General features: G+C 39.2%; 1 protein-coding gene across 1 annotated transcript in view; it reads left to right on the top strand.

The window, feature by feature from the left end:
• The window catches only part of LOC115226756 (metalloprotease TIKI1), a 112,752-nt gene that overhangs the window by 91,359 nt on the left and 8,893 nt on the right, over positions 1-12,500 (top strand). The window contains exons 5-6 of the mRNA XM_029797777.2: positions 1,772-1,894; positions 8,100-8,222. Coding sequence (XP_029653637.1) covers positions 1,772-1,894; positions 8,100-8,222 — 246 coding nt within the window. The remainder of the gene's footprint in view (positions 1-1,771; positions 1,895-8,099; positions 8,223-12,500) is intronic.

Genomic DNA, 12,500 nt, shown 5'->3' with positions numbered 1-12,500 from the left:
TATGTGGCGAAGTAAGACAGAATGTAGATATATAGATAATACAGAATGTGGCTATATAGACAAATTGATGCGAGGACAGATAGAGATAGGCAGCTAGACAGACAGACAGACAGATAGATAGATAGATAGATATATGAATGGGCAGACAGACACAGAGGTAGACAGATAGCATGGAAAGCAGACTAATACACCTGCCTTCATCCTTTTTACCTATAAATTCGAACCTTGTATATATATAGATATATATATATATATATATAAAATTCAGGGTGAATACTTAATAACTGTAAGCACCTTTATATGCCAGTTAGTGGTATAGGTGATAGGATATATGTATCAAAAGAAAAACAGGACGCAAAGGATTCTGCGGTACATATGTTTCGGGCTTTATTGAACAACTTATATCAATGCATAATTGATATAACATGTAGGTCAAAAGCCTTCTTCAGCCGCGTACAATTACCACACCAAAGTCATGTATCACATTATAGCAGGTTTCAGAAAAAGTTTGGGAAAAAACCGAGTTTCAGTGGGAAAGTAACTCCTCATAGGCATATATGGCATTGTGAGACACCAAAACAAAACATCCATATCGTTTTCTCACTCGATAAAGAGACCTTAGTGTGGTAATTGTACGCGGCTGAAGAAGGCTTTTGACCTACCTGTTATATCAATTATGCATTGATATAAGTTGTTCAATAAAGCCTTGGTCTCAAAACCACTCATGTCTAGAAACTGAGGTTGGGGATTAAGCAAGGTCATGCTCTCCGTAGAAAATCCAGCTCTGAAAAAGCTTCATGATAGCATGGAAGAATGGGCACCAGCCAGCCCAAAGATTGGGGTGGGCTGCACCTACCTGCTTCAGTTGCTATGGCATCGAGGTTGATCCAGCCACCCCCATTAACAGGGACAAAACCTGGATTTAAAACACTGGGTGATGATGGTTTCGTTGGTAAAGAGAGAGAGTAAGGTATAGAGAAGCACATAAAGTGATGAGAAGTTGAACGTGATCCAGCAGTGCTTTCAAAGCCACTCACCTGATGAAGTGCCAGCACACAGCTGTTGCTGGACCATATATATTATCTGCAAAATAATTTTATGTAATCATACAAGACTAACAGTTGTTATCATTGCACTGAAACGGTTGTTGTATTTTGAAATTAAACCTTGTTTATTCCATCTTGTACATTCATGTGTTGTGTGTGTGTGTGTGTTTGTGTGTGTGTGTGCGTGTGTCAAAAGTAAATAGACAAAGCATTTTGAAAGATTTATTTCTAGAAACAAAATGATGTGATTTGATGCATTTCAATGCTTAATAAAGTATTCAATAGTCATGACTCGTCTGGCACCTGTGCCAGTGGCACGTAAAAAGCACCCACTACACTCATGGAGTGGTTGGCATTAGGAAGGGCATCCAGCCGTAGAAACAGTGCCAGATCAGACTGGAGCCTGGTGCAGCCTTCTGGCTTCCCAGACCCCAGTTGAACCGTCCAACCCATGCCAGCATGGAAAGCGAACGTTAAATGATGATGATGATGATGATGTCTGGTGCTGTTTTAAATTATTTCAGATGATTCCGCATCATACAAATTGAACAGAGGCTGCAAAAATTAAAACCGTGTAATGAGGTCTGTCTATTTACTTTTGAGGCAGCTGTGAATGCACACACACACACACGTGTATGTGTGTGTGTGGTATGATGACCTGTAATTCTTTGATGATATCTCATTACACCCCCACCCCACTTACATGTCTTGTCTTATCTTCACAGAAACCCAGGGAAAAGGACAAGGAAGAACAGGCGGAGGAAGAAAATCCATTTTGCAGAGACGAAGGATTCCAAATCGGCAAACGGCGCCGGAAGAGACCAAATGCATTATTTCCTACGGAACAGGTCTGTCATCGTTAACGGAGCTCTCCGTGCCTAATCATCTGTCTCTCAATTTACCTGCCTGTTTGTCTGTCGGTCTGCCTGTCTGTCAGTTTGCATGTCTGTGTGTCCTTGCAGGTGTCACCCATTAAGATATGTGATATGCTGCTATCAAATATCACTATGTATCTTGGTTATATCACATACCTTAAGGTAAGGCATCTCAGTGTCACCTGGACAGGTGTCAATTCGAAATTTCATATATATATATCCAGAGGTAATGCAGTACGATTGTCACATGTGACTCCATTTAATTGAATGATGCAAACATTACATCAATTTAAAATGTAGAGCAATCTTCAGCTGCATAAAAATATATACTCTTTTACTCTTTTACTTGTTTCAGTCATTTGACTGCGGCCATGCTGGAGCACCGCTTTTAATCGAGCAACTCGACCCCGGGACTTATTCTTTGTAAGCCCAGTACTTATTCTATCGGTCTCTTTTGCCGAACCGCTAAGTGACAGGGACATAAACACACCAGCATCAGTTGTCAAGCAATGCTAGGGGGACAAACACAGACACACAAACATACACGCACATATATATATATATTTGGATTTTCCTTGGGGCTGGCCGGATCGGAGTGATATCGAAATTAAACAGCCGAAATCACTAAGATGATCCGGTTCCCGACTGAAGATTAGAGGCTTTGAGTGACCCGTCAGTTTTTTGTGCCATCTCCTTGTATGTTTTTGCGTTCTTGTCCCACTTTGTAATTTATATTAAATTCTATACATATAATATATATATATATATATATATATATATTATATATATATATATATATATATATTATATATATATATATGACGGGCTTCTTTCAGTTTCTGTCTACCAAATCCACTCACAAGGCTTTCGTCGGCCCGAGGCTATAGTCGAAGACACTTGCCCAAGGTGCCACGCAGTGGGACTGAACCCGGTATCATGTGGTTGGTAAGCAAGCTACTTACCACACAGCCACTCCTGCGCCTATATATATACACACTTTATTTCACGTTGCTCCAGTTCAATCAGCTGTAGAAATGAGTTGCAACATCACTGGTGCCAAGTTGTATCGGCCCCTTTGCCTTTCCCTTGGATGACATCGGTGGCATGGAGAGGGGAGGCTGGTATGCATGGATGACTGCTGGCCTTCCATAACCTTGCTTGGACTTGTGCCTCAGAGGGGAACATTCTAGGTGCAATTCCATGGTCATTCATGACCAAAGGGGGTCTTTACTCTTTATATATATATACTCTTTACTCATTTACTTGTTTCAGTCATTTGACTGCGGCCATGCTGCAGCACCGCCTTTAGTCGAGCAACTCGACCCCGGGACTTATTCTTTGTAAGCCCAGTACTTATTCTATCGGTCTCTTTTGCCAAACCACTAAGTGACGGGGACGTAAACACACCAGCATCGGTTGTCAAGCAATGCTAGGGGGACAAACACAGACACACAAACATACATGCACACACGCACACACATATATATATATATATATATGTATATATATATATATATACATATATATGACGGGCTTCTTTCAGTTTCTGTCTACCAAATCCACTCACAAGGCTTTCGTCGGCCCGAGGCTATAGTCGAAGACACTTGCCCAAGGTGCCACACAGTGGGACTGAACCCGGTATCATGTGGTTGGTAAGCAAGCTACTTACCACACAGCCACTCCTGCGCCTATATATATACACACTTTATTTCACGTTGCTCCAGTTCACTCAGCTGTAGAAATGAGTTGCAACATCACTGGTGCCAAGTTGTATCGGCCCCTTTGCCTTTCCCTTGGATGACATCGGTGGCATGGAGAGGGGAGGCTGGTATGCATGGATGACTGCTGGCCTTCCATAACCTTGCTTGGACTTGTGCCTCAGAGGGGATCTTTCTAGGTGCAATCCCATTGTCATTCATGACCAAAGGGGGTCTTTACCCTTTATATATATATATATATACATATCATCATCATCATAATCGTTTAACATCCATCATCCATTCATGCATGAGTGGGACAGGATAGAAGACTAACCAAGTTACTTGGTTACTTTTGGCAAAGGTTTTACGGCTGGATGCCCCTTCCTAACACAAACCCCACTGCAGAGTGGACTCAGTGCCTTTTATGTGCCATCTGCACAAGCGAGCTTAGTTTTGGCATGTTTTTTACGATTGGATGCCCTTCCAAACATGAACCCCTTTACAGTGTGGCCTGGATGCTTTTCATCAAACAGACTCTAGTGAAACTGATGTTATTCTGCTGTGGAAGGACTTGTATTGAGTTGTAAAATGAACAAGAAGCGCACAGAAAACTTGATGTGAGGAATGGAAAATCCAGCCCTTCAGATGTGACCCCTTCCCTGAGTCCCTATATCCGCTATCAAGTCAAAAAGTAATAAAATTTATCACATGAGAGGTGACTTATTTAATGGTGTCAGATGTATTCCTTCCATGCTTCTGGAATAAAATCCTAAAGCCTCGCATAAACTCCCTGCATCATTGATTAACTGTCAGGACATCACATCTTTCAAAACCTTCCATATTTACTGCAATTTACCAACAGTTTATACCTCATGCCGCTATCCTCCCCCGCCCAGCCTTTCTTTAAAAGCCTCATTCACTGTCCACTTGTTGTTAAGCAACAAGACGGGTAAGGGTGATTAGGTGATGGTCTAGGGCAGTGCTTTTCAAACTTTTTGCTGGAATGGAACCCCAAGGAAACATTCCACTGGCTCGAGGAACCCCTGTGCAATAATTTAATAGTCTTATGCACAGGAGAATTTAAAATTACTGCCGATTTTAGCAGTTTTGTAACTTCTTGCGGAACCCCTGAACTGTACTGGCGGAACCCTAAGGTTCCGCAGAACCCTGGTTGAAAACCACTGGTCTAGGGCTTAGGGGTGGGAAACCCCAGACCTTGGAAAAAAAAAACTTTGGTCGTCTTGTAGTCGAGGGCTCTTTGTTCATGCCCAACACTACTGGGAGGTGGTCCTCGATATCGCTGGAAATGGAGATCTCCAGGTCCAAATTCTTGAATGACCTGTCCACTTGTTGAAGCCAATGGCGATTTTATTGAATAAATTTACTCTTTAGTATTTCAAGATATTTTTAGGCAATTTTGGTAAATATTTCTGTTAAAATGAGATGTCAGTGTTATTTTCATTTCTGCGTAATTTAGACAACAATTTATTCACCACACCCTGTATTTATATACATACATATATATATATATATATATACACACAAACGAGCATGCATTCATACATACATACATACATGTGTGTGTGTTGCATGTCTACATGGAAAGATAGCTTAATGGATTGACAGGCAGATAGAGAGTCAGGTGACTAAATAAATAGATAGTTAGAAAGAGATAAAGACACACAGGTGGATAGGTGGGTGGATGGATGGATGGATGGATAGACAGGGAGTGTATATGTTTTATGATGTCAGCATCAGTGTGTGCCTCTACTGCGGTGTCTACTGGAGTATGTTGCGTATGTGTAGGTATACTGTTGAAACATCATAAACAGATGCTGACGAATTGTCAAAAACTGCAGTCACTACACACACACACACACACAGCCATATGTACACACATACATACATGCATACATGGAAGGGAGGAATGTGTGTGCATCAACCGCCGGCCGACTCCAGTTGCACCCAGAATCTGATCTGTTTTATAGCTTTGACGAAAGACTTATTAAAAGCTGTGCAATTGATATTACGTGGATGGTGGAGATGGGGAGTATTGGTGCTAGGGAGTGTCTCACTCTTCTTCTTCTTCTTCACCTTCTTCTCCTTCCTCCTCTTCTTCTTCTTCATCTTCTCCTCCTCCTCCCCCTCCTCCTTATTCTTCTTCCTCTTTTACCTCTTCGTCTTCTTCCTCTTCTTCTCCATCCTCTCCTCCTCCTCCTTCTTCCTCTTTGTCTTCTTCCTCCTCTTCTTCTTCATCTTTTCCTCCTCCTTCTCTCCTTCTTCTTGTTACCATTGATGTTGCTTGCACGCATGCGCGTGTGTGTGTGTGTGTGAGTGTGCGTGCGTGTGTGTGTGTGTGTGTGTGTAAGTAATGTTTATTGCCATTTCAACATGGCTGCTCTGTAGGAACTGACATTACTGCCTTTTTTAACCCCAGGAGGACCCCTCCTCCAGCTGGTTATCGATGCAAGCTGCACCCGATATATATTCCAGCTGGAGGAGTTGTCCTCCTGGGGTTAAAAAAGGCAGTAATGTCAGTTCCTACAGAACAGCCATGTTGAAATGGCAATAAACATTATACTTCAGTATAGTTACTACTTTCATCTCGTTTAGAGATTTTCTAATTAGCTAAATTGCTTGTTGATATATATATACAGGCATCAGCATCATCATCATTTAACATCCATTGTCCATGCTGGCATGGGTTGGACAATTGGACTGGATTGTCATGCTGGAGGGCTGCACCAGGCTCCAGTCTGATTTGGCAGGGTTTTCTATGGCTGGATGCCCTTCCTAATGCCAACCACTCTGAGAGTGTAATGAGTGCTTTTACATGACACTGACATGGGTACTATTTGTGTGACATTGGGGTGTGTTTATGTGCCAATTTGTGTGACACCGGTATCTACCATGACTTGGTGGGTCTTCTTCTCAAGCAGAACATAATGCCAAAGGTCTTGGTCATTGCCTCCTTGAGGACCAATACTCGAAAGGAACTCAACCACTTTGCCATCGTGAATGAGGCTCAAAATTCAAAAGTTAATTCTTTACATGCCACCAGCATGGGTGCACTTGGTTTGATGGGTCTTCTCAAGCACAGCACATCGCCAAAGGTCTCAGTCACAAGTCATTGCCTCTGTGAGGCTCAAAATTCGTAGATCATGCTTCACCACTTCATCTCATGTCTTCCTGGGTCTACCCCTACCACAGGTTCCCTCCACAGTTAGAGATCGGCATCTCTTGACACAGCTGTCCTCATCCAAATGCATCACAAGACCATACCAGTGTAGTTGTCTCTCTTGCACACCACATCTGATTCCTCTTATGCCAAACTTTTCTCTCAAGACGCTTACACTCTGTCAAACATGCCCATTGACATTGCACATTGAGTGAAGCATACTGGCTTCATTTCTTTCAAGCCTATGCATGTCCTCACACGCCATGTTTCACTGCCATTTAGCATAGCTGTTCGCCACAGGCATCATACAATCTGCCTTTCACTCTGAGGAAGAGGCCCTTTGTTGCCAGCAGAGGTAGGAGCTCTCTGAACTTTACCCAGCCTAATCTTATTCTCACAGCTACACTCTTGGACACATGTGCTTGTGTCTGAGTGGGGGGGGGGCATACCAGCTGGAGGAAAGACTGCACTGGTATGGCCATGTAATGCATATGAATGAAGACAGTTGCATCAAGAGATGCCAATTGCTAACTATAGAGAGAACATGTGGAAGGGGTGGACCCAGGAAGACGTGGGACAAAGTGGTGAGAAAGGATCTACAGACATTGGGACTCACAGAAGGGGTGACAGGGGACAGAGACTCCTGGCAGTTTGCTGTGCTTGAAAAGACGAGTCTAATCAAGTAAATGCATGGCTACCTTGGAATACAGGCTGTTGCTGGCATCTCTCTACAGCTGATCATTCCTAATCTTGCAGACTTGTGGGTGCTGGTGCCATGTAAAATGTGCCCCTGCCAGTGTCGCATTCATGCGCCCATGCTGGTGCTGCGTAAAAGCACCAAGTACACTTTGTAAAGCGGTTGGCATGTTAGGAAGGGCATCCAGCTGTAGAAACCATGCCACAACAGACGTATATATATGTATATATGTATATATTTGTATATATATATATATATATATATATATAATATGTCTGTGTGTGTATATATATATATGTGTGTATATATATATATATGTGTGTATATATATATATATGTTTGTATATATATATATGTGTGTATATATATATGTGTGTATATATATTATATATATATATATATATATTAATATATAATATATATATATATATATTTGTATGTACTTCTTTTGATGGACCCTATTGAGGAGGTGCCCTGGGAAGCTATGCTCCTGGCCAGCTCCTGTCAAACCGTTCAACCCATGTCAGCATGGAAAAACAGATGTTAAATGATGAGGATGATGATGATGATGACGACATATCTCTTTCTTTGACTTCCTAACAGACAACGAAACAACAAAAACCGCCACCAACAACAACAACACCAACATGAAGTAAAGAGGAAAAACCTGAGCAGACAAGAGAAAATCAGGTTTAATGACCTTTGGATCAGAATTAATACTCAGAAGTAAGTCTCAGCCATCTCCTTCTTTCTTTCTTTTTTGTTTTCGTTTCTTTATTGTTTTCCTTTTTTAGCCCGTTTTCATTACATCGCTACGATATAATATATATATGTATATTAGCCCCTACACGCAATTTTTTTCTCTCCGTGTTTCTTTTCTGTGTATCTTTCTGTTGAAGAGCGTAGGCTCGAAACGTAAAAGACTTGTTCTATTTCTATTCCTGAGCGCCATACTAATACAATTATTTGTTTGTACTCCACCTGCCTTCGTCTTTTGTTTATTTTCGTAAACCTTCCCGTTATATATATATATATATATATAATATATTATATATATATAATATATACATATTTCGTTTTTGGATTTGGTTTGCAAGATTCTTTATATGAGTTCGTGTGTTGAAGCATATTCTGTTGTGTCTGGGGAGAGTCAATCTCTTTTAGTGCCTTATAATCTAACACACTCACCAGTAAAATTTCCCCTTATTTCTTATTTTCATTTTCCTAAAATTTTCGTTGCGTCTTGCAACCTTTCCAATAGTCTTGACTCTGTCCGTAATTTACACTTGGACATTTTACCGGTGAGTGTGTTAAATTATAAGGCACAAAAAGGAATGACCCTCCCCAGACACAACAGAATACATACATACATACATATATAAGTTAAAAATTGTCTGAAGTCGTAAGACACCCTCTGTTTTGTCCTGTTATTACTATTCTTGTTTTTTATTTCTATTTTTTGTTTCTTGTATTCATATTTGTGTGGCATCCTGTCCTTGTTTCGTATACATTCGATCCTCTTTCCAAGAAATCTAATGCCCGTAGCTTAGTTTTTCTTTGGGGCTGGCCGTATCGGAGCGATATCAGGATTAATCAGCCGAAATTGCTAAGATGATCCGGTTGCCGACTGAAGATTAGAGGCTTCGAATGACCCGTCTGTTTTTTGTGCCGTCTCTTTGTGTGTTTTTGCGTTCTTGTCCCATTTTGTAATTTATATATCAGTGTATGCAGCGACTGCATTTATGAAATCTGTATACAACTGGGTGTGTAAAATATATACAAATATATACGACAATTTCCCGCCTTCTTCCGTCCTTCTCTCTCCTATGGGCATGTCTCCTTGCTTCACTGACCAATACACCTTTACAAGTTTGTGATATATATATATAAATTAAATAAGGGTAGAAATTGATATTAATCCATTAAAAACAGTGGCCTAGCATATTTTTAAAAAATCCGAAGATTAAACATTTTTTTCTTTACATACAAAATTTAGAGGACTGACCACTAAAGTGGACATCCTTTATGCTAGATATAGACGTCAAAATCACCATTTTCCACTAAGAGTGTTTTCTCAAGAAGAAACTCAGCAAAAAAAAAACAAAGTGTAAAAATAAGCAAAACAAATGAAAATATACGAAAAAATAAGAGAACACACTCTTCGTGGAAAATGATATGAGAACCTTCTATCTATAAATATTCTAACATCTACACAGCCTTGGTTTTCTTTTTTTATTTTATTACGCAAAAAATTCTTATATACACTCGCTGACAATTGAACCAACGTTGGACCCTTTATTCGCAAAATTACCGAATCTGGAACTGAACTATGGTCTGTCCATAGCATTTACTTAGCATTACCTGACACCTTTGGGTCTTCTTGACACCCATTACCTCTATATCTATCTATCTATGTAATATATATAATATATATATATATATATATATATATATATATATCTATATATATATATATGAATAAATAAATGGAGTTTAACGCAGGTGTAATCAAATATTTTTACTTTCGACACATGTTTCGAAAATTCCACTGATACTATTCAAAAGAATAAATAGATTTTTGCTACCCTGGTAACTATTTATTTATTTTTTCTGTCGTTAATTGTTAACAAGTAAAAATACACTCATCTCTCTATATATAGGTATATATATATATATATATACCTATATATATATATATATATATATATATATATATATATTCCACAACAATTTAGTCGGTTCATCAGCTTTAGGATATTAGAATGTTGGATCCTTAATTCATTTAACAAAAATGAGAACTTTAATAGCATATATATATATATATATACACACACACACATATGTATATACACACACACACACACACACACACATATATATATATATATATATACCTGATAATTACATATTTGGAGAGAAGATTTTTTTGTCAGAGTTAAGACTGAGAAAAGAACTTTTTTAGAAAGTCGAAAAACTTTCTAAAAAATCTTAAATTAATAAATAATTAGAAAGTAATGTAATTAAGCATTACGGAGGATATATTATAAATAATTAATCAATGGACAAAGATGTTATCATAAAATACACAGAAGGACGTTTATAATTACGAACAAATCCCAATTATAACCAAGAGGGTTTCAATACCCTTACATGTTAAAAATAGCAGCCAAAACCCTCAATAAAGCCATTTTGTCACTCATATTATTTCTCTTCCCAATTAAAACTGTCTGCTTTCGATTTGATGATTAGAATCCGTAACTTACAAATAACTAGTTAATCCCTTATTGTAATTTCGACATTAGGGACCTCTTAGGCTTTATGGTGGGTTTTGGCTGCTATTTTTAACATGTAAGGGTTTTGAAACCCTTTTGGCTATAATTGGGATTTGATCATAATTAATTATCAACATACTTCTATATATATATATATATATATATATATATATTTTATAATTATGAGTATAATTATAATTAGGGTTCAGCAAAAATTTGCTTCAACACATACCGAAATTTTAAAATAGCAATTAAAACTATTTCTCTGCCATAATTATTAATTAATTTGACCCTTTATTATTATATATGCCACCATCTGGCATACGCAGGTGCTTGCACTTATCAAGTATTCACCCTAAATTTACTGTATATATATATTTATATATATTTATATATATACGGACACATATACGAAGTGTAGTGGGAAAATATCTGAAAAGAAAACAAGTAATATTTAAAAGAAACGTCACCCTTTTGGCTTTTTTGTCTCCTTCAAAGAATTCGCCTTTGGAGTCTTCACACTTCTTCTGCCATCATTCCTGCAACTGTTGGAAACATTTCTGGAAATCACATTTTGGGAGGCTGAACAGCTGTGCCATGGAATTTTGCTTAATGTCTTCTGTTGACTCAAACCTTCTCCCTTCGAGTGTCTTTATATATTTTTGTTTGAGCTTTGGACATCGCCAAAAGCTGACAGGGAACCAAGTCTGGGGAGTTGAAAGCCTCACGAATAAGAAATGTGTTTTGCTTGACTGGGAAACCTTGGACGACGTGGGCAGGATGAATTGACTGAACTAATTCCAACTTTGGCAACAGTATTCTCCTCAGTAATCACCTGACAGTCTTCATAGAATATTCCTCGAACCTTTGCAATCATTTCGTCATCTCTGCAAGGCCATCTTCTCTCACCAAATGGCTCTCTCTCCTCTGAGGTGCCCTCATCTTTGAACTGCTTGTACCAACTCCTTTATTTTATGTTTTCCCTGTAGCATCATCTCCAAAAACCTTCTAAATCGTCTCAATAGTCTGGGCTTGCGTATCACCAAATTTTTCACAGAATTTAATACTGTATCTTTGCCCAATGCACTTGGTCTTCTTGACTCAATGAGAAAAAAATCCACAGATCAGAGTTCTTCCCGCCTGAACTCGATGCCTTTCTGCAGGCAAATGGTGGAACCTGCAAACACGAAAATTTGTGTGAATGCTCAGGAAGGACGGTGGCGGATAATATCCATGTGGATGTTGCTCACACATTATTATTTAGTGCAAAAAAAGACTAAGGTCAGATACTTTTCGACTACACTTCGGTATGTCACATGAAAATTTGTGTCATAGGCACAGGGTATATATCACACACTAAGTCGGCGAGCTGGCCGAATCGTTAGCGCGCCGGACGAAATGCTTAATGGTATTTCGTCTGCCGTTACGTTGTGAGTTCAAATTCCGCCGAGATCGACTTTGCCTTTCATCCTTTCGGGGTCAATAAATTAAGTATCAGATACGCACTGGGGTCGATGTAATCGACTTAATACCTATGTCTGTCCTCTCTGTGTTTAGCTCCCTGTGGGTAATAAAGAAATAGGTATTTCGTCTGCTGTTACGTTCTGAGTTCAAATTCCTCCGAGGTCGACTTTGCCTTTCGTCTTTTCGGGGTCGATAAATTAAGTACCAGTTACGCACTGGGGTCGATATAATCGACTTAATCCGTGTATTTGTCCTTGTTTGTCCTATG

Source organism: Octopus sinensis, linkage group LG30, assembly GCF_006345805.1.
Source record: "Octopus sinensis linkage group LG30, ASM634580v1, whole genome shotgun sequence".
Taxonomy (NCBI): domain Eukaryota; kingdom Metazoa; phylum Mollusca; class Cephalopoda; order Octopoda; family Octopodidae; genus Octopus; species Octopus sinensis.
This window is presented reverse-complemented; position numbering and strand designations above follow the sequence as displayed.